This window comes from Heloderma suspectum, chromosome 15, assembly GCF_057233095.1.
Source record: "Heloderma suspectum isolate Gila_16-S chromosome 15, 16-S_ref, whole genome shotgun sequence".
Taxonomy (NCBI): domain Eukaryota; kingdom Metazoa; phylum Chordata; class Lepidosauria; order Squamata; family Helodermatidae; genus Heloderma; species Heloderma suspectum.
The window spans coordinates 10,166,926-10,189,891 of NC_139472.1; the positions used below are offsets into that span (position 1 = coordinate 10,166,926).

The 22,966-nt window shown below is 49.1% G+C and overlaps 1 protein-coding gene across 2 annotated transcripts in view; it reads right to left on the minus strand.

Annotated features, from left to right (window-relative positions):
* Positions 1-210: 210 nt before the first annotated feature.
* SSU72 (SSU72 homolog, RNA polymerase II CTD phosphatase) overlaps positions 211-22,966 on the minus strand; it is a 57,084-nt gene continuing 34,328 nt past the window's right edge. Inside the window, exons 3-5 of one of the 2 annotated variants that reach the window (XM_084821820.1) lie at positions 8,739-8,878; positions 2,617-2,731; positions 211-1,081 (exon numbers count right to left, since the gene is read on the minus strand). In XM_084821820.1, the coding sequence (XP_084677946.1) occupies positions 1,048-1,081; positions 2,617-2,731; positions 8,739-8,878 (289 nt within the window). In that variant the 3' untranslated portion in view covers positions 211-1,047. Of the gene's footprint in view, positions 1,082-2,612; positions 2,732-8,738; positions 8,879-22,966 lie in introns of both variants that reach the window. The other variant, XM_084821819.1, reaches the window with a different exon arrangement.

Genomic DNA, 22,966 nt, shown 5'->3' on the forward strand with positions numbered 1-22,966 from the left:
GATGGGGGTTGTAGTCCCAACTGCAGAGCAGATCACCTACCCCTGCTTTAACCACTACACACCACCACATTCCATTCCTACGGGAAAGCTTTATGCACGTGCTCCAAAGAAGGCTGATGAATAAGCAAGAGCTGTTGCCGTGTATCTGTGTTGCCCCATTTCACTGCCCTACTGGTTGGCACGACAGCTACTCAGTTTGCTATTAGTGGGATGATTATACACACATATAATTTATGTTTATCAAAGCAGCCCAGTGAGATGGATGTTGACACCCAGTTCCTGCAAGTACCACACATCAGGTACTGCATAATTGTACATCTATATTCATTTGTGTTAACAAGAAACAGGTCAGAAATTGAGCCATTTATATTTATTGGAGACTTCCAATTTCATTCCTAATATTATACAGATATTCATCATCCCATTCATACCTTTCTATATCCCAGCCATCCAAGTCTATTCCATTAAAAGAAAAGTATCTCCCCCCGCCCTGACCCCCCAGCAAAAACAAAACAAAAAACCCAAACAACTGAAATAAGATAAGTTCTTTATGCTGGAAAATATAAATGATATTGTCTCAGAAATATTCTCTTTATAATTAAAACCTTACTTAGAATAATTCAAGTAGGTTATCGGAAGCAAGGGGGAGGGGAGGAAAAAGGGAAGGGGCTAAAAAAAAATCTTGATTTGTAATCTCTTAAATAAAGCAGCCTTTAGGTATAGAATGTCTTTCAGTTTTATACGCAAAGTTCGTTTTTGTGTTTCTGTACAGAAACATTCCCCCTCCCAAACCCAAACCAACATTTAAAAAACAAACAACCCAAAAAACACATAGCGGGGAAAGAAACATTAAACAGCAACAATGAAATTGGTTGCAAGTCCACTCTCTGCGAGGAGGGGAGAAAAGTCCAGTAGAATCAGAACTAACACATGCTTCTTTCGTCTGCAGTAAGGCCTAAAGGAGGAGACGGGTGTGCTTTTAATAAAAGCAGACCGTGTGCAGAAAAGTCCTTCCACTTTTCTCTTCAAATTCTTGTAACAGCTCGTCTATTTCATTTTCCATATCTTCTGTATGCTGTATCTGCAAACAAAAACACAAGAGGAAAGGCAACTGTATTTATTTACTGAAAACCAGGTCTGTGGAGTTTTATTTGACTACACACAAATAAACTGGACAGCAGCTTTTTTTAAAGTGTGTGTGTGTGTGTATGCATGTATGTATGTATGTGTGTGTGTGTACATATATATATGTGTGTGTGTGTGTGTGTGTGTGTGTGTGTATATATATATATATATATATATGCATGTATGAATGCATGTGTATGTGTGTGTATACACATACACATATCTACATCTATATGGCTGGATCCAGAATTGGGCAAAGTGGAACTCTGCGAATTGGATGGGCCCGGGGGAAAATCTGGCCCTCTGAGGTTCTTCAGATGGCCACAGGGATGAACTATTATCACCTAGGTCTATATGTATTTTCACATTGGGTAGGTATTATTCCACTATTCTAAATTACAGACAGCGTAGAAGCCCTATGACTGAGCTGGACGCATGGATTGTCCACCCACTGGCACCTAAACCATTCTGATTCTCTGTGTATTTTAAACAGTCACCCATGTGGGCTAGAAGGATGTGTTTGTTTGTTTTTTAAAAAAGCAACAACAAAAGCAGAAACTCTCCCAGGAAGCTGCATTCTGCATGAAAACTTATAACTGGCCCCAACGAGGTGCCCACAGAGCGAATGCAACCCTACAACGGGCTCATGCCTTCTGCTTTTCCTGGCTAGTTCGTTCAGACGTAGACAGAATGGCCTAGTTTTGGCAGGAGTGGGACCCTTCGGAGAGGGCAGCTTGATTCCCAAGCCTGCCCCAGGCTTGCTGACACACTTAAAACTCAGCTGGGTGTGTGCGTGCGCGCACACGTGTGTGTGTGTGTAAGAGAGAGAGTGAGAGAGAGTGTGAGAGAGAAAGCGAGACAGAGACAGACACACAGACAGAGTGCAGTGCAGAGGTGACAACCTGACTGTGTTCAACATCAGATTTTTACCTTCACCCCTAAGCCTGACTTCCCCAATTCGGTGCCCTCCAGAGGTCTTAGACGAAAACTCCTATCATCCCCAACAAGGGATGATGGGATTATCAGTCCAACACATCTGGAGTATGTGATCTGTGATCTGATCCAGGAGGGGGTGTCTCATGTTCTAATCTCCACATTCAACTAAGTTTATACAACCACCAAAGGGCAGGGTGTGCCCGACCTTGTCTGATCTCGGGAGCTAAGCAGGGTCAGCCCTGGTTAGTGCTTGGATGGGGGACCGCCTGGGAATCAGGCTTCCTGCACGGAGCAGGGGGTTGGACTACATGGTCTTGTAGGCCCCTCCCCACCCTATGATTCTATGAGATTGAGCAAAGGGCTGGATGCGCCCGATCTCATCTGATCTCGGACGCTAAGCAGGGTCAGCCCTGGTTGGTACTGGGAATCAGGCTTCCTGCACGGAGCAGGGGGTTGGGCTCGATGGCCTTGTGGGCCCCGTCCCGCCCTATGGTTCCATGATTCTGGTGCCCCGGGGGCAGGGGGGGCAGGGGGGAGAACATCATACTTACGCACTGACACAGTTCGCAGATAAGGAAAGCTCCCAATGTTGCTTCCTCGTGATTATCCTGAATGTCCACGTTTATCACATGCACAGGCTGACACGTCTCCTGTTCTCTAGAATTTAAATCTGCGATGACACACACGAAAAGAACACCACAACTACGTTAGGGGGAAGCAAGCAAAACAAACAAGCTTTTAAACCATCTCCGGGTCAGGGAAGGGTGTGTGTCTGCGCGCACGAGCGAGAGAGAACCAACGAACACAGTCAGCACAGAAGAGCTAAAATTCTGGGCCCAAGCTATCCAAATGCTGACATTCCTATTTCGCAGGGTTTATGCTGGTTTCCCGAGGTATTGGCCGTCCTTGCCCACCTGCTTACGAAACTATCCCCGCAACCGTAAGACCTAGGAACTTGTCTTTTAAAAAAATTAAGAGGGAAAGCTGAAAGTTTACAAGAAGCTGAATTCTGTGCGCGAAGCTACATCCCGTGCCTCGTGCTCCCACAGAATTGCGCCCCGTGCCCCGAGTACACTGGCTAAGGCAGAGTTATGGACTCAGCTCCATCAGTAGACCCTAGCACCATGGCAGAGTGTTATCCTGTAGTGGGGCTCATTCAGCAGGAGGTGCGGTTTGAAACCCCGCTCAACTGCAATGTGAGTGGCTCGCTTTAACCACCTTTCTACAGGTCCATCAAGGTGGACATACATGCCTCATCATCAGTTGTAGAATTAGAACTGTGGAGAACCAGCGGTGCTGGTCCATTCCCACAATGCACAGAGAGGGAGGCTGTTTGCATAAAACTGGCATAAGCTTCCATGGACTAGACCCCATTCTGCAGATGGATGATGGAGGAGAACATTCAAATCAAAATCATACAAGCATATGCGGAACAGAGGAAGCTGCCTTGTAGCAAGCTCAGACTCTCTGGCCTTTTCGCCCAGAATTTTCTACTCAGACTGACAGCAACTCCTGGTGGCTCCACATGGACCTATGGCCCAACTGGAGTCTACCCAGAGAGGAGCCTTCACTGTGGTGGCCCCCTTTTTGTGGAACTCCCTGCCTCTGGAGGCCAGGCAGGTGAGAACACTGTGTTATTTCCAGTGCCTCCTGAAAACAGCTTTATTCCAGGAACCCTTCCTTGACTGACCAGCCATGCTTTTTATCGGTACACAGTTTTTAAAAATAACCATTTTTAATGTGGTGTTTTATTTCTTTTATCTTTTTACCATTTCATATTTTAGTGTTCACCGCTTTGGAATCTAGATGTGAAGCGGTATATAAATGCTTTAAGTAAATAAGTAAGTAAGTAACTTACTAACTCTCCAAGGCCTCAACAGAGAAGGGTCTTTCCCGTTGTTTGCTGCGTAACCTTTTTAATGGGAGATACTGGGGACTGAAACCGGGGCCTTCTGCAAGCATAGCGGGTGATGTGCCACTCAACTATGGTCCTTCCCCATTCTCTTCACCGAGTGAAGCCAGATGACTGGCTGGGGCATGCTGGGAGTTGTAGTCCAACACATCTGGAGGACACAGCTGTGCCAGCAAGCGCTCTTTGGCCATTTTTAAAAATGTCTTGTTCTTAAGGACTGTATTTTCTCATTTCAGCCCCAGGATGCATGGTGGGACAGAAACGTCAGTGCCGGTACCCCAGAGTGTCGATCCTGCACACTTCAGAACGTAGAGCCTTGACACTGTTCTCAAGGCAATGTTAACGGGTTCTGAAGCCTCAAAATGTTGTTCAGAAAGCTTAACGATGGTGGCATTTCCCTCCCCAGAGATCAGGCTGAGCACCACGAGATGGGCCCAGCTTTAAAATCTCATCATCTGCTCACAGCGGGAGACGCTGGTGGGGTTTCGGGCTCTCTTGTGTGCTACTTATTTGAAGAAATTGCGTTAACCAGATTGGCGGGGTGGGGGGGAGAGAAAGAAAGGTGGAAAAGAACAGAGGGCCTTCCCTTCCCCAGCTGCTATAAAATGAACCCTATTTGGAAGAGGAGGCGTCCTCCGGAGCAACGCGAGCTGAAACCGAGTGGAACTTCCATTTGTCTCTCGGCACGGCGACTCATTAACGCCGCTGGAGGAAGTTCCACGCTAGCTCCCTTTAATGCACTCCGTGCTCTGTGGCAGCCGAGTGGACGGCCCTGGCGTGCGGGCAGAGCCTCGCCAACCAGGGACCCCATCCACGGCCATTTTTTATTCATGAGACAACCGCCTTCGCTTGGCTGCTTCCTAATTTGAAGAAGATCTGCCACATCAGAGCGAGAGATGCGGCACAGCCAGGAGTCACAGGGACGAACAGAGGCAGACCTGTCAACATGTCACTGGGCTGTTTAAACTTCGCTTGAGTTAAAATGGCCTGGTTAAGGGGTGGGGTTAATTTTACTTCCCAGTTAAAAAAAAAGAGAGGGGGTGAAAGGAAGGATTAGGAGTCTTATTTTAAGAACAAATCCTGCATTACTGGGAATGGGAAAGGAGGAGGCTTTAAAAAAACACTACACAACACTACATTACACGATCTAATTGTATAGAAACATTTTCTTTTAAAATGTGTTAATTGTTTTAATGATTGCATTTTATTCTTTCATCTTGCTGTTCACCGCTCCGAAATCTTTGATGTGGAGTGGTGTATTTATTTATTACATTTATATGCTGCCTTTTTTCCTCCTTAAGGAGGCAAAAGCGGTGTACATAACCCTCCTCCTCTCTATTTTAGCCTCACAACAACAACCCTGTGCAGTAGGTTGGGCTGAGAGTCTGCAACTGGCCCAAAGTCACCCAGTGAGCTTCCATGGCCGAGTGGGGACTACAGCCCAGATCTCCCGGCTCCCAGTCCAGCACTCTTAACCACTACACCACACTGGCTCTCAGTATAAATATTGTAAGTAAGTAAGTAAATGGTTTCTCATTAGGAGTCAAGTTTCCACCCATCCTATTCCACTGAAGACCTGTTTTGGTTCAGCATGCAGCTTAGAATCATAGAATAGTAGGGTTGGAAGGGGCCTATAAGACCATCGAGTCCAACCCCCTGCTCAATGCAGGAATCTGAGTCAGAGCATCTCTGACAGATGGTTTTCCAGCCTCATCTTAAATGCCTCCAGTGTGGGAGAGCCCACCGCCTCCCTAGGGAATTGTTTCCATTGTCGTATTGCTCTAACAGTCAGGAGGTTTTCCCTGATGTTCAGCCGGAATCTGGCTTCCTGTCACTTGAGCCCATTATTCCGTGTCCTGCACTCTGGGATGATCGAGAAGAGATCCTGGCCTTCCTCTCTGTGACAACCTTTCAAGTACTTGAAGAATGCGATCCTATCTCCCCTCAGTCTTCTCTTCTCCAGGCTAAACATGCCCAGTTCTTTCAGTCTCTCCTCATAGGGCTTTGTTTCCAGTCCCCTGAGCATCTTCGTTGCCCTCCTCTGAACCCTCTCCAGCTTGTCTGCATCCTTCTTCAAGTGTGGTGCCCCGAACTGGACACAGTACTCCAGATGAAACCTAACTAGTGCTGAGTAGAGGGGAACTAGTACTTCCCAGGGTTTGGAAGCTATACTTCTGTCAATGCAGCCCAAAATAGCATTTGCCTTTTTTGCAGCCACATCACATTGTTGGCTCATATTCAGCTTTTCTGCCATTATAATGCGCTTGGCTTTTCATCTGTTGTTTTGGTGTTCTGGTGACGTTTTTGGTTACTTTGCATTACAATGATGATGTCTTTTGTTTATATTGTAATTGTTCTGTTATTCTTTTTACGTTTGAACAACATTAGGTGTACACTCGGGACAGGAGAGGCACCGAGGGTCAGCACCGTGGGGAACTTGCTGAGGCGCTCAAGCTAGCAGGGACGCCACTGCTGACTCTGCTTCTCCTTGCTGTTGCTGCGGGTTCGATTGCTGTCAGGGTTGGATCGGAGCCCAGAGAGCCCCAAAGCAGTTCTGATTCTGAGGAAGAGTTAGAAACCGTGGGAGAGGAACCCGTGCGTGCTTCAGAGGAGCAGCCAGGGGGAAAGCCCCTCCCAGTACACATTCCTGAGAGTGATAGTGACCCTGGCAGGGAGAGGGAGGCGCAACAGCAGTTTCTGGATGCTAGGCGCCAGCGCACCCTCAAGTGCGAGATGGCGGGCGCTGAGAGGCGGCGCTCAGCCCGCTTGGTGTGATGGCAACAGCGGCACCCCAATGCCCCACGGGAAAGGGGGGGACTCTCTCCTCCTAGTTCATAAGTACAGCAGTTTCCCGCCTTCCCCTCCAAATGGAGATCAACTGATTCCTAAGGCTAGAACCCCTGAGTAGGCAGCTCTCTTAAGTCTCACTCGCAGGATCAAGCAATTACCATCTGTAAGCGTCATTAGGTTGAATGGGAATAAAGCCTTGGAAAAGAGCCCTGTTGTCTGCGTGTTGATTCTAGCTACCTGAGGATTTCAGAAGGCAGCAGGGGCGACCTCCCGACAATCGCCAAGAAAACAGCGGCAGCATCTTCTACTTCAGAAGCGGTCAGAAAGGAGATCTGGACCTACTGGTCCATCTCTAGGTGTTTTCCAGATCGCCAAGGGTTTGCAACTCCTAATTATTTAACCACCACAGTGACAAAATTACTCCCCACTGCCCTAAATGGTACTGCTGAAACGAAGAAAGCTAGGGGTGACCAGGAGTGGATTTTTGTGCAGCGGGACTAGAAGATACATTCCGTTCTGGTAATCAAAAACAAATCCCAGCTCAGAATTCTTTCGTTTGACATGCATGCCTTTTGCAGGCTGTAGTTGGTGGATTTTGAGCTTCAAGTAAAAAGAGAAACCCAAAGTAGATCCCACAAGTCTGAAGTCCGTCCACCTCTAGTCTATTTGCCCTTCCCCCCTCCTTCTGGGCAGTGGGGCCAATTGAGCCCAGCAGAAGAGCAGGAACAAATGTGTGGCAGTGATAGTGGCAAGGAGGAGGGGGCACTCTATGAAATCAAAAAGGGATCTTCATGGTTTGATGTGCCTGGGAAGAAGCAGGGTCAGCCCTGGTTGGTACTTGGATGGGAGACCGCTTGAGAATCAGGCTTCCTGCATTGAGCACGGGGTTGGACTCGATGGTCTTGTAGGCCCCTCCCCACCCTATGATTCTATGACGTCGAGCAAAGGGCTGGATGAGCCCAATTTCGTCTGATCTTGGAAGCTAAGCAGGGTCAGCCCTGGTTGGTACTTGGGTGGGAGACTACCTGGGAATCAGGCTTCCTGCACTGAGCAGGGGGTTGGATTCGATGGCCTTGTAGGCCCCTTCCCACCCTATGATTCTATGACGTCGAGCAAAGGGCTGGATGAGCCCAATCTCGTCTGATCTTGGAAGCTAAGCAGGGTCAGCCCTGGCTGGTACTTGGGTGGGAGACTACCTGGGAACCAGGCTTCCTGCACTGAGCAGGGGGTTGGATTCGATGGCCTTGTAGGCCCCTTCCCACCCTATGATTCTATGACGTCGAGCAAAGGGCTGGATGAGCCCAATTTCGTCTGATCTTGGAAGCTAAGCAGGGTCAGCCCTGGTTGGTACTTGGGTGGGAGACTACCTGGGAACCAGGCTTCCTGCACTGAGCAGGGGGTTGGATTTGATGGCCTTGTAGGCCCCTTCCCACCCTATGATTCTATGATTCAAGGACTCCTGCCCAAGACACAGACACCCCAAATCTGACACCAACACTGGGCCAGAAAAGCAAGAGAAGAAGATGTCAGCTCTTCTAACCAGCTCCTATTTGTACCTCTGTTTGAACCATTGTGAACGGTGCTGGACTAAAGAGAGCCAGGTAAAAACCTTTGCTCAGCCACAAGAGTCAACGGGCCGGTCTAACTAACATGCCCTTGCCCAGATCTCTCTGAAGAAACAGCAGGATGTGAAGGCATCATAAATACTGTGCTATCTGGAAGCATGCCACTGCCACGTAAACCTAATTAGAGCTGCGTTCTGTTGCTATCAGTTGGGTCAGTCCCATTAACGGTGCTTGGGAAAAGGTGCTACGGGTAGCCAGGAGGTTGCTTTCTGAAAGAGGAGAGAGAGGGAGAGATCTACGTGAAGGTCTCCCTGGTCCAAACCGCTATACGACATTTGGCTCTCATTGCGCTAGCCTCGCTGAAATCCCAAACAAACCGCATTTGCACCTTCCCCGGGGGCAGAACTCACCTTCTACTACTTGATCATAGACTCTTTCTTCACACGTCAAGATCAGATCGAAGACGTCTTTGCAGTTTTGGAATCGTTCTGGCCGCGGCTTGATCCGCTTGTTTCTGTCCAACATGTGCAAAATCCCATTCTGTGTATAGCTGAGGTTACCAGGGTTAAGGAGGCAAAAGGCTGTTACTGTTGTTTAATAGTGGTTGGTTGGTTTTTGGTTTGGGCATCAGTGATGACAGGGGGAAAAAATCAAGCTTCAACCCGTAGTTTGCTTGCTTTTTAATGGGTAATGAACATCTTGCCATGGCAAGAACCTGCAAATTTCCCCTCCCTCCCAAGCCCAAATACCTGTTTAGAGGTAGAAGGCACACCTTGAACTCCTCCCAGGATGAAAGCTTACGTAGTTACAGGAGGGCTGCTGCAACTCAATTAAAAACTAAATAAATGAATCATATGCAAGCCTATTGATTACATCTGCAAATGGGTTGACACAATATTTCTAAAGCAAACCTGTGTAGCAGGCATGAATTAGAAGAGGAATTATTTCCTACACAAAGAGGGAGAAAGATGGCATAATGCCTCTTTCAAGGTGGTGCTTGTCATCTGTAGTTCTAATAAGTACTTGTATTAAAAATAGTTTTGGTTTAAACTCTGCTGCCTGATTAAATGAGGTCACCCTTTTAGTCAATTCAATGTTTTTCTTAACTATTAATCTGCCTTCCCCCAACCTAGTGCCCTGCAGGTGTGTGGGTCCACAAGTCCCAACATCCCCATGCTCACTGGGGGTGATGGGACTTGTAGACAACACACCTGCAGGACACTAGGTTGGGGGAAGGCTGACTGATTAAACATTGCAGCCCTAACCATGACACCCGAGGAAGCCGGCATAACCACATTTGCTCACATTGTCCCATTACCGCCCCTTCCTTTGGTCCCCATCTCCTGCTGCCCCGGCCAAACTTTGAGACTGCAAATTCCTTGGAGCAGGAGTCATCTGCCTTGCAGACGTTATTCTGTAAAGCCCCATGCGTGTCGATGGTGGTATACAGACGCACATGCCGGCCAACTGTGAACGGGGATGATGTCCAAAACAAGACATTGTATGTCCATGACTTCTATGCTGTGGATGGACGATGCTACAGCTTCAGAAACCAAAGCTGTGACCCCCAGCATGCTTCTCCTTGGGAGCCAGTCCCATTCAACTCGGTGGAACTTACTTAAGAGCGAGCATGCAGAGAATTATGCTGGAAGCAAAACCTGACTTTCGTCAGTCCCCCAAATTCCAGCCTCAGTCTAACGTAACTAAAGCTGCAATCCGACACACTTCCTAGTGAACAAGCCCCGTAGAACCCAGACGGACTGCACTTCTGAGTAAACATGTGTCGGATGGCACTGTGAAAAAGTTGCACCCAAAGTAGGAGTGGGCTCTGTCTGTGATGGTTGTGGAAACCCTAGGCAAGGCTCAGCTTTAGGGCTCACCCCAGTGGTGTTTCCCCCAAGCGCATCCCATTTAATTGCCTCCTTTACGCACTTTTGCACTGTAAGCTCCTTGGGACAGAGACCTGCCTTCTCATTGCTTCTCTAAAAGCACCACATACATTGGTGATGGGTGTGATATAAATAAATATTAGTTCACGGTGACCATTCATTTCTATGGGAATAAAGCACTGTGCTTGGGGACACAAGCGAAACCCCTGCCCTCTACTTGCCCGCCACACCCCACCAATGCCAGGTGACTGCCCCCCTTTACATACACAGCCACACAGTTGTTATTTTAAGCGTAAATAACCAGCTTCAGTTTCAGAGGAAACTGGTTAATGTCAACCATGGTTGAAGTCAGGGGAAGCCTTGGTTAACGTTAAAGTCAGTATAGGCATGAGCCATTGTTACAGGTAGTGATGGCAAGGATTTGAACATGAAAGGGGAGGGGGGAATGTGATGCGGTGGTGCAGTCTCACTCCCTTAATGCTGTCCATCCATTACATAGGAGCATCAGAAACTGCCTTCTACTGAGTCAGAGCCTTGGTCCATCTAGCCCAGTATTGTTGACACTGACTGGCAGCAGCTCTTCAGGGTTTCAGGCAGGAGATTTTTCAGCCCTAACTGAAGATGCCGGGGATCGAACCTGCGACCATCTGCATGCAACACAGGTGCTCTGTCACTGAGCTATGGCCCTTTAATGCACACTCTCTCAACATGGTGCCTTCCAGACGAGACAACTCCCATCAGCTCTAGCCAACATAGCCAATGGTGTGGGATGATGGGAGTTGGTGGGCCAAAACATCTGGATGGCCACATATTGCCCATCCCCAGAGTAGATGCTGCCTGGGGTGATGCCAGTAGAAGACATCTGGAAGGGACCAGGTTGGAGAAGGCTGCTTTGTTACACCTGCACCCCGGTGATGCCACCCAAAACGACCTCCTGGTGGGGTGTCAGGCTTGTCCTAGCCCCTAATGTCTAGAGCACGGAGACCCGCAGCGTAGCAGCACCAATCCCACAAGGGAAACATCTGTAGATGTTTACATGCCAAGAGGCCTTGCAGCTAGGGGACTCTGCGTCTGCAACCTCCCTGGTGACCCAGAATGCAGGTGCCAGGTTCTTGAGTCCATTTCAGGTGTTTGACCTCCGCAGAGACATACAGCCCACTCCAGCTCCTCGAGTGTAACTGCCCATTTGTAAAGCACTCCTTTGCCTCGTTCACTGTTCTGGGGGACTTGCATGACATTTCGTGGTGGGCAGAGGCTTTCAGCAGCCTGAAGAGCCGAGTTGGGTTCTTGATTTTTCATTTGGTTGTCTCCAAACGTCCATCCTGCACGCTTTCGGACCCTACTCTCTTCCTTGTCTGCCTTTTAGACATTTTCACAGTGATTGAGGACAGCTACTATGGAACAAGTGCCTTGGTTTACCCTAACCTCTCCCCCAACCTCTCCCCCATCCCAGATGCACACACACTTTTGATGGATTCAGCAACCTGTCATTTTTAAACACTCCCATTTTTGAGAAAGTAGCAGTGGAGACATATTAATTAGCTTTTCATCATTAAGATGATTAACCTCAATTGACTCTAACCAAAGAAAATGTTTAAAAGACATTAATTAGGTCTCAGAAAAGGAGATTTTGGAGAAGTCAGTTGTCACCGCACCAGGGACCTCTGTATTACTTACTACAAGGAAGTGCAATACAGTAGTATATAAAGCATTTTAGGCCGCAGTCTTATGAAGATAGTCAGCAGCCTCTGAAGTTGGAGGCTGCCAAGCATCCAACGCAGGGCAGCCAGAGCACAGAGGCGGCCCTCGCTTCTGTGCTCCAGCCACCCTGCAGCTTTGCTAGACGGGCGCTTCCGAGTGGGCGGGAAAGAGGCTGGGGTGGGCACAGGAAGCTGCATGATGTAGCTTCCAAGGTCTCCTCCCCTCCCCCGGGACCACCCCCTTTTCCCTGTCTCTGAGCTCCATTTCTGAACACTGAGATGTAGCTAGAACCTCGCTGGCTCTAAGGCAGAGGAGGGGAGTGCAGTTTCTGGGCTCCAAGGTCAGAGCCCTATCTCTAAGCTTGGATCCCAGAAACCGAACAATCCTATGTCCCCCCTGACGTGGTCTAGGGGGCAGAGGACTGCTCTCTTAAATGGTCTGTGGGACTGGCAGTAAGGCTCCTGATGGAATTCAATGATACATAAAGGGCACAATCCTATCGGGATAGGTGGCCGCCTCCGAACTCGGAGGCGGCCGCCTATCCAATGCAAGGCAGGAGCAGTACAGAGGGGATCATCTCCTCCGTGCTTCAGCCACCCTGCATTCGCGGCTAGATGGCCGATTTTGGCTTAGCCATGGGAAGTCGGAGCAGGGGGGCGGATGCTGGACGACGCATAGGAAGCGTTGGAACGGCACTCCCACCCTCCCAGCCCCAGCACACCCCCAGGAATGCCCTGTTTTCCCTGCTCCGCGCTCCTCTTCCGAGAGCAGGGCCGTTCCCCACTGCCTACGAGGCAGCGTGGGAGGGGGTGGAGGTCGGTTCCTGGAAACCGACCTATCCTATGGCCATCTAGCCACCAACTAGCAGCCATGGGATTGCGCCCTTAGCCAAGTTTCTTTCTACAGCCATACAGGCCTCGCCACATTATTTTGCCATCAAGGCAACTACTATTCAGTACAGCCAGTTCTAACAACTTTCTGCATTTGCCTAGCACCATCCTGGGCAAAGGTGGTGCTCAGAATGCCACATCTTGAGAATCTTGGCTTCCTAGGCCTTAAGACTGTAAAGACAAGCTTAAAACCATATTGGCAAATGCCAGCAGAAGTCTTACAGATAAGGTGGATGCTGAGCAGGGATTCCAGTGATGAGAAGCTCCAGTAATCTCACCACCACGGCTTGAAATAGTGAATTGTGTAATATTAGCAAGCATGCTTCACACAGGTAAGTTTATGAGGCTTCAGTGGCAGTCATCTAAAGCTTTAGGAGAGGCTGCAAGTTAAAGGCACTTTGTTTATGAAGGTTTTAGTCCTGTTGCTTTACCATGAAAGAGATACTAATGTCATTTCCAATGGTGGTCAGTTCAGGCTATGAAACAAACCATTTCTGACTCCAAATTATCACTGATCATGTATATAAGCCTGTTCTTAGCTCTTTCAAATTCTGTCCTGTCGCACTGCGAGAATGTTAGCACCCAAATTGTCCTCAATTCAGAAGGCTGCTGATGAGATGGGGACAGCCCGCATCTTCCAAAGAGAGATGCAACTTTGGAAGACGGGGACAGCCCGCATCCTCCAAAGGGAGATGCAACTTTGGAAGACGGGGACAGCCCGCATCCTCCAAGGGGAGATGCAACTTTGGAAGATGGGGACAGCCCGCATCCTCCAAGGGGAGATGCAACTTTGGAAGACGGGGACAGCCCGCATCCTCCAAGGGGAGATGCAACTTTGGAAGTTGCAACCACGTCCCAAACCAAAAAGGTAACATGCCCCTGGTTGGGACCAACCAAGGCCCAAATGAAGTCAACTACTGACGTTAATCAGGTTCAATTCCCAGCTGTGACTGGACAGGAAGCCGCTAAGCCAGTCTACTCCTCGGAGGAAAAGCAGGGTATAAATATATCTAAAAATACAATATGAACTCCCGCTGAATTCTGGGAGTTTGGGAGGAAAACCCCAGAAGAGAGATGTTTAAATCATCCAGCATTTTTTTTCTTGATACTCCTGAAGACACAGCTGCAATTTCCAAGAGTTCATTAGTATCTCCTTTTTTTCTTTTCTTTTTTAAAAAAGCCACCTTTGGATTTTCCAGCCTTCTTCCCAATATTCAGCATCCCCTCTCTTTTGCTTTTTAAAATGCTTCCTCAAGTTTTTCTTCCTCTGCTGCCATTCTTCAGCTTGTCCTAAATCTATCCTTTATTTTGGTGACCCAATCCCCAAATTTAGCCCATCTTAACTGGAAACATGCACACACATGCCTCTTCTCTTTCCCATTCTTCCTTCAGTCCTGTGGGTTTTTGAGATTGGGAGACTTATTTTGGTGAGACTATGGTTAGTATTGCGCCATAGAACGCTTCAAAAAATTGCTGGGCATAATAACAATAGTTCCAAAGATAGGAATTGGCCCAGTGTAACAGGGGCTCACACGGCTTTGGGATGCTTCAAGATTTTCCAAGCCTGCCTCGCTTGGTAGTCCTTCTCCTTTGGAAGATTGCAAGTGTCTGGAATGCTTCATGTATGTAATCTAAGGCAACCATCTTCAGCCTTTTCACACACAGGGCACACTTTCAATCCAAAGCTACAACCTGGGACTTTTTTAAAGTGTTATATGCACAGCTCTACTCCTCTCTCCAGGGAAATAGAAGGCAAAGATCATGTGCCTTTAACTGTGGTGCCAAAGGGGGAATTTTGGCATCCAGGTTGTCATGCAGGGGTGAGAAAAGCAAAATGTACTGAAATTCACTCTGCCACACAACTCCTGGACGAAGAAGTGCTCTGTTCTCCTTTGCACCTGCCAGCCCTCAGCTTTCCTTCTGCTCTCTCCCTTTTTTCTCTTCTTCCAAAGAAAAGAAAAGCTTGCTGATGCCTCTAATAAATGACAGATGGAGCCGCCCATAGAATTCCACTATTTGCCCCCACCCAAACTGACTCTCCTCCGATCCCAAGTTGTGTATGTTGCAGGGGGAGAAATTTGGCTGTACCTCGGTCACCCGTGCAACTGCCAGGCCTCCGGACCCAGCATGTGGGTGGCATTCACTGACCCAAAGTGCCCAATTTGCTTCATTGCCAGTGACCGGCTGTTGCTAGACACCACTTCCTTCACCCCTTTTTGTCTCTTGCTGGGCTTCTAAAGAACAGGCAGTACTCCCCATCTGGGGCTGGATTTGGCCTAACAGCTTCCAGTTGCTGACCCCCGAAGCTACGTGTGTAACGTGGGAAAAAGGGTTCTAGCGACTGTATGGATCTTCCCTACAGTTCCAGCCTGAGCACGTCACCGGTGAAGGAGTCATCACGTTATGCTCTGCCACAGGGAAGGTGTAGATGTAACACAGCTGCACCTCTTTCAGTATTTAAAAAATAATAAGCCACAAGGCACCTGGTCCTAGCAGGCAGTACTGAAAAGTAAAACCCCAACTAGAGGAGGCGAAGGATCTTCTGCCCAGCAACCTGTTTCCAACCATTGCAAGCCAGATGTTCCCGAGAAGCCCACGATGAAAGCATGAGCGTGATGCCCCTGCCTGCCCCTGAAAACTGGCACTCTATCACAGGGGTGCAGGACCTCTGAGCCCAGGGGTCAAATTCCACTTTAGAGAAGCTCTCAGGGGCCGCATTTGGGGCGGAGCAAAACACACCAGCATATTTTAGCCTAAAGCTCTTCCAGCCAGTCACTAAGCCTTCGCAGGGGCATTTTGACCTTCTAAAATGGGGGGAGGAAGATGGGAAACCATCAAACTAACAGTAGCTGGAGGAAAGGGTGTGGGGACAGAAAAAGGGGGCATGGACTACTGGGGAACACTAGAGGGCATTAGGACCCCAGGAACACCAGATGTGTCCCCTGGGCCTGAGGTCCTGCACCCCTGTTCTATGATATACTGCCTCTGAGCCTGGAGGTTCCACAGCTAAGAGCCAGCAGTAGACCTACCCTCCATGTATGTAAACAGTGCTCTTCAGAAGCCCCTTAGGTGAGGGGACACCCCCACATTTTGTGGCACTGGGGGATGCTGCAGTGGGGCCTGCATACCTCTTACAAGTAACTAGTCGGGGGGGGGGGAGAGGCATGACTCACAATGTAACCCACCCAAATGGCAGCCTTCCCCAACCTGGCGCCCTCCAGATGTTTTGGACTTCAACTCCCATCAGCCCCCAGCCAGAATGGCTAATGGACAGGAGTGCTGGGAGTTGTAGGCCAAAACATCTGGAGGGTGCCAGGTTGGGGGAGGCTGTCCTAGGGCAGAGGTGGGCAGAAATTAGATCTCCAGATGTTTTGGATATCAGATCCCAGAAGCCCCTGCCAGCATAGGCAATCGTCAGCAATGCTGGGAGCTGAAGTCCAAAACATCTGGAGATCTAGTTTCTGCCCACCCCTGCCCTACAGCAAGCAAGGCAGTCTGCTTCACGGTTCTGCCACCAGCTTCCCCTTGCTAGCATGGGGACCCAGTTGCTGGAAGGCTGTGGAACGCATCGTCAATTGGGGTGTATCGGGCCCCACCGTTACAGACATTTAGAAGAGCTTTGAGGGTGCCTTCCCTCCTTTAAGGTAAGTTTTTATGGGCCGCTGAATCGAGATGGTTTTAGCTACTGTTTTATCGATTTATTGGGAGTTTTTGTATCTTACGGGATATTGTTTTAGTTGTTAGCTGGTTTTATTCAAAGTTAATGCTGCGTCTGAGATTATCGTTTTATTATTGTGTTTATATGAAGTTTAGGAAGCCGCTCTGTGATGGTTCCTCTCTTTAAAAACCAGCGTACAAATAACTCAAGGGCCGTATCCAATGCTGTCACACCGCTAATACTAATGACTAGTGTAAGCTGATGCTTGCACAGGGTCATTAGCACTTGTTAGGCAAAGAGGAAAAGTGGCAGGTGAGGTTGGGTGGCAAACCACTGCTTTCCTGTGCTAGCGTCGTAGAACATCATCAGCGCCAGCGCTGTGACAACATTGGATAATGCCCTACACAGGTTTTCACATCAAGTGCCAAAACGGCAAAGGCCTTTGCAGTCTGCAGCTTATACCTACTTGCTTTGGATGAGGTTGGGGTTGTTGCTTTTTCCCTTCAATCAAGCAGGAAGTGTATTTTAAGGTAAGGATCTTTCATTCACAAGCCAAAACCCCACAGACACACCATAGACCTGGGACCACCATTTCACATGGCATACACAGAGACGGTGCTATTCCGGCGCGATGGAGCACTAAGCTGCCACACGATGAACACAACTGTAAGAAAAACAGTTAAGGGGAAATTATTGCCAAATATGTTTCCCCACCTCTTGGGTTGCTGAAGACGGCCGCGCACAAGAACAAATGCTGCCAGAGGCTCAAAATGATTTCCTACAGCAAGGGTGTAGAACCTCTGGCCCTCCAGATGTTGTTGGCTCCAGATGTTGTTCTAAAAGGTTGCACACTGCCTTGATCGGGTTTTTTGGTTTTTGTTTCGCAAAGATGGCTAACAATATTAATTAAAAACTTCCACCTACCCCAATTGGAGGGAAACAGTCTCCTCGCTCCTATTCTACAGCAACGTAAGAAAGGATGCAACCTAGAATGGATATGGTGTCAGGGGCCAAATCTTGGTGGAAAGAGAAGATGGGTATTTCAAGACAACTGCAGCAGTCAGATGACAGGCAACCGGGGTTTAGCACAACTGTAATATGGAACCCACTTTTGATTTTTTTTAATGTCTTTCTTCTCATTTTGACTTCTTGCTTTAAAAAAAAAATGAAAAGAAAATGGTGATGGGGTAACACTAGTTTGATATGTGACAGAATCCTGTCGAAGAAAGGCTGAAAGAATTGGATGTGCTTATCCTAGAGAAGAGACAATTCAGAGGAGAGATGATAGCATCCTACAAACACTTCACAGGCTGTCATACAGATGATGGAGCACTTTTGCTGTCCTCCAGAGCAGGCTTCCCCAACCTGCTGTGCTCCAGATATTTTGGACAACTCCCAACGTTCCTGACCATTGGCCATGCTGGGTGGGGCAAATGGGAATCGAAGTCTAAAACATCTGGAGGGCACCAGGTTGGGGAAGGCTACACCAGAAGTTATGACCTTATATAAACCATTTCACAGTGGAAGAGACTACCTAGGAAGCTGGTGGACAATGTCAGGATGTCCTCCCGAAATTATGCCTAAGAAAATTTGCTCACATTCACCCTTTATTTACTCTTGCCTATCGCTCACTCTCCCATCGCCTCCTCCTTCATCATCTCCAATACTGTTGAAAGTTAAGACTGTAAACTCCTTGGAGGGGGAAGGGACCCAGAAGAACATCAGAAGAGCCCTGCTGGATCAAACCAAGCATCCATGTAGTCCAGCATTCTGTTCACACAATGGCCAACCAGCTGCCCACGGGAAACCTACAAGCAGGACATTAAGCGCAACAGCACCCTCCCACCCATGTTCCGTGGCAGCGGGTCTACATAGGCTCACTGCCTCTGGTACTGGAAATAGCACAGAGCCATCAAGACTAGTAGCCATTGATAGCCGCCTTCTCCTCCAGGAATTTGTCCAACCCCCTTGTAACGCCATCCAAATTGGTGGCCATCATGACATCCTGTGGTGGTGAATTCCATAGTTTGACTATGCCTTCCTTTTGTCTGTCCTGAATCTCCCACCAATCAGTTTCATAGGATGACCCCAGGTTCTAGTATCTTGAGAGAGGGAGAAAAATGTCTCCCTGTCCACATTCTCCACACCATTTTGTAGACCTCTATCATGTCTCCCCTCACCCTCTTTTTTTCCAAGCTAAACAATCCCAGCTGTTGTAACCTTCTCTCATAGGGGAGATGCTCCAGCCCCTTGATCATTTTAGTTGCCCTTTTCTGCACCTTTTCCAGCTTTGCTCATCACTCATCAGCCCACCAGTTGAAGACCAAGAGGGCTGTAGAAGTGTGGTCTGTTTGTGGCTAAAAGTCCCTTGACCCTGCTGGCTTCCTCAATCTTTTGAAGACAGCCCTCTATCCCCTCTCTACCAACTGTAGATACCAAAAGGTTTCTCCTTCAAGGGAAACTCAAGCAACATTGGAGCTGTTTGAATGACATGACAGACAGGCTGCGGTGTGGGGGGCAGGGAGAGCGGAGCCACCATTTTGAATACACAACCCCCACTTGAGGGTTGTCATGACGTGCAAACCCAGCAAGCGTGGGTTATGCGTGGGCTTGCAAGGAGCAACAAATCTTGCCTAACCCATGGTCGGTTTTAGGGTTATCAGAGGGTTCTTTTAAATAACCCACGATGAACTGCAGTATTATCCAACCCTGCTCATTCTAAATCGAGCACAGATTTCTCTTAAAGAACACTGAGGTTTGTAAAGGTGGTGGTGGTGATGAAGAAGCTTAGTTTCCAATACTCAAGCAGAATTACAACGGTGGGGGGGGGGTTGAGTGGGGGGGGGGGGAGAAGAGTACCTGGGAAATAAAAGTACTACCAGAAATACCGTTTGCAAATGCCAGACATTTTCAGCATAACTAATCTGTGTGAAGAGATCAAGAAGAAACTCTCGCTTTGTAAATCTAAATGGGCCAAACAAATTCCAGCAGGGCGGGAAGTCAACCATACGAGGCAGGCATCAGGCCACCCAACAGAACTCGAGTGCTTCCATGCGGATTTAGCGAGGCAGTCCAGCTTCTAAATGCGATCTAGCAATGATCAGTTTGGAAAATGGCTCAAACATTTGGCAAAATGAACTCAAAAGTGTATGTAGCAACCTCTGGCATGCTGGCAGAGTTCAAGAACACGAATGTAGTTAAAGTGTGTGTGTGGGGGGGGGGGAGTGTTGGGCCTTTGTAAGTTCCCTCTCTTCCTGTTTTTTTGTTTAAACACAGATTACCCCACCAGCGCTGGATTAGCTCCAGGTTTTGCAGGGGCTTTGGCATGCCCTCCTCCCCCCCCACACACACACCCTGCCTCCCACGTGGAGAGAGCAAGCGAAAAAGCAGCTAAAGGCACTTACTAGTGGTCTCCGGGGGTCAAGCACAGTGGCCGGGATTAGACCCAGAAGAAGAGGGCAGCAGAACAATCACAGGCTGTTCCTTTGCAGGGATTAGGAGTGCCTGCCAACTTGCAAGGAGCAAGCACATAGCCGGGGGGGGGGGGGGGAGAGGGTTCCCTGCCGGCAGCAAGAGCTGCTGACCTTCGGTTGTAGTAGGTCAGCACTGGACCTCAGCATCTGTCCAACAGTGCCAGTCCACAATGCCAGACCTGAGCGTGCTCTTGCAATACAGAGTAAAGGGGCTGAAAGTATTTAAAGATGTCTACGCTTTCAGTCTTGGGGGGAGGGTGTTACAGAATACACATTCTTGGCAAGGACAAGCAGCCCCATCCCAATACCCCTATGGCTCACTCCTAGTCATCCCCTCACCCCAGTGGAAAGTAAGCCTAAGGACATTTGCTCATGTTCAACCCTAGTTTATTCTTGCCTTTGCCCCCGCCCCCCCCCCTGCAAGTTCCCTGAACGTTAGAAGACTGTAAACTCCTTGAGGCACAGACCCTGCTCATCACTCTGTAAAGCAAGGGTAGGAAGCCTGTGACTACAACTCCCATCAGCCCTGGTCAGCCCTGGTCAGCGCAGCCAATGGTGGGAGTTGTAGGCCAAGCCATTTGGAGGGCCACACGTCACCCACCTGAGCTTTAAAGCATCACCCATGTCTATAGGAACCAGTTGCTAACATTCCATCAGGCCAGCATGGCCAAGGGACAGAACCAGGCATGGGGGCTACAGAGAGGTCCACTCCTTGGTTCTCCACAGGCAGGGAGCAAGCGTGGCCCTGGGCCCCACAGACTCCCTTGAGTGTCCCACCCCACACTTACAGGGATGGCACAGACAGGTGCTGCAACATGTCTCTCGCCCTAATGCACCACACCTCCCTCCGAGAGCCCTCACAATCAGAATGGCGGACAAAACCTGCGCAAAAGCCGGGAAGCCACCGAACGATTGGCAGGCGGGGGAAACGACCTGGATTGGGACCCCAGCAGGCCCAAGCGCCTCTGTGCTTCAGCCACAGAAGATAGCCTCACTGCCTCCACACACACCCACTCCCAGCTTAACTTCTCCTATTCCCTCTGGCATTGGTGCTTCCCGATCCAGACAGCAGACACTGTTCATGATCTCTTCCTTTCTTGGCCATTCAAGCTACTGGCCCTCACTGAAACCTAATACACATTAGCCTACATACTTTATTGTAACGATGCCAAAGTACAAGAAATCGAAATAATCACATATTCTTCCTCTGCCCCCATTTACCTCCCTTTTCTGTTGTTTCCTTGTCTTTGGGGGACTGTAGGACACTTGGGGCAGGGACCCATCAGACCTGTTCTTTCTAAAAATGGTGTAATAATAATAATAATAATAGGGACACAAGCTACCCATGCAAGAATAAGGGCTATAAATGCCAGCATTAAAAATGGAAAGCATAGGGCCACCATTCCAAGAAAGGCAGTTCACTCAATGATGGAACTCCATGGGGCACATCAGTCGCAACTAATTTTCGCAAGGGAGGTGCACCCAGCACAAGAACAGAAAATCAGCTCCAGCCATTTGACAGAAGAGCCACTGAGGCCCTCGTCTGCTGTATGTCAGGGATACAGCAGGTGGGGAAAAGGAAAACACGCCTTCTCACTGGTGGCACCCGAGTTGTGAAACACTCTCCTTGAGAAGGCTTGCCTGGTAACTACTCCAACGTCGTGTTGGCACCAGGTGTGGGCCTTCTTATTCTCCCAGGCCTTTAAATATGCGTTCTATCGCGCCATTGCTTTTTTTATGCGGTTGCCCCAACTGCGGTTTCAGATTTAATTGCTGCTGTTTTATCATTATTTTCTTCTACTGTTGTATTTCTACTTCTCTGTTCCAGGGGTAGACAAATGGGCACTCTCCAGATGTTTTCAGACCATACCTCCCATCAGCCCCAGCCAGCATGGATAATGACCAAGCATTATGGGAGCTGTAGTGCAAAACACCCAGAAGGCACCAGGTGGATTACCTCTGCTCTCTTGTGAAGCTGCCCAGGGAGGTGGGGGCAGGGCCAAAGCAAACAAAGCAAAAATAAATAAGAGGTGCAGCTGGAAGAAGTCAATGACTAGTGTGTGATGCGATTCCCGCCCCAGCCAAGGTCTTGCAGGGGAAGGATGTCACGGATGCCAAAGGTTTGGCTCGAAAGTGCTCTTCGCTTCTGAGCGATGGAAGTGGAAGTGCGGCGGTGGCTCATTACTACCCCCACATTAGGAAGCTGCCTTTGGTCAGCCTGCTAGCCACTTAGCCCATAGGCAACATGGACCCCTCGAGAGGCTTGGGATTATAACTCCCATTAGCCCCAGCTAGCATGGCCAATGGTCAGGGATGGACGCTGTCGTCCGAAACATCTGGAAGACCCCGAGTCGCCTATCCCTGTCTAACCCAATATTTTCACCGGACCAGGGCCTCGGGGCAGAGGTCCTTCCCCATCACCTGCTACCTGAGATCCTTCAAACTGCAGGTAGCAAGGAAAGAACCTGGGGCCATCTGGGGATGCTCCTAGATCCATCACTGTCACTGGAGGCCCAAGTGGTTGCAGCAGCTCAGCGTGCCTTTTACCAGCTGTGGCGGGTTCACCAGCTACAGCCTCTCCTGGGCGGGGACAACTTGGCCAGAGGTACGGGATCCAGTAACCTCAAGACTGGATTACTGCAATGCGCTCTCTGTGGGGCTGCCCTTGAGGCTGCTCCGGAAGCTGAAGCCAATGCAGAATGCAGCAGCTCAGCTGTTGTCAGGAGCTGCCCCCTTTTCAGCATGCAGCTCCTTTGCTGGGGGGAACTGCACCAGCTGCTCATTCGCTACCGGGCCAGGTGTAAGGTTTTGGTACTAGTGTACAAAGCCCTAAACAACTTTGGACCAGGATATCTGAGAAAGCGCCTTCTCCCTTACCAACCTGCCCGGTCACCGAGGTCATCAGAGGGCATGTTCCTGGTGGTTTCACATGGACCTATGGCCTTACTAGATTCCACCCGGAGAAGAGCCTTCAGTGTGGTGGCTCCCTTCTATGGAACTCCCTGCCTCTGGAGGTCAGGCAGGCAC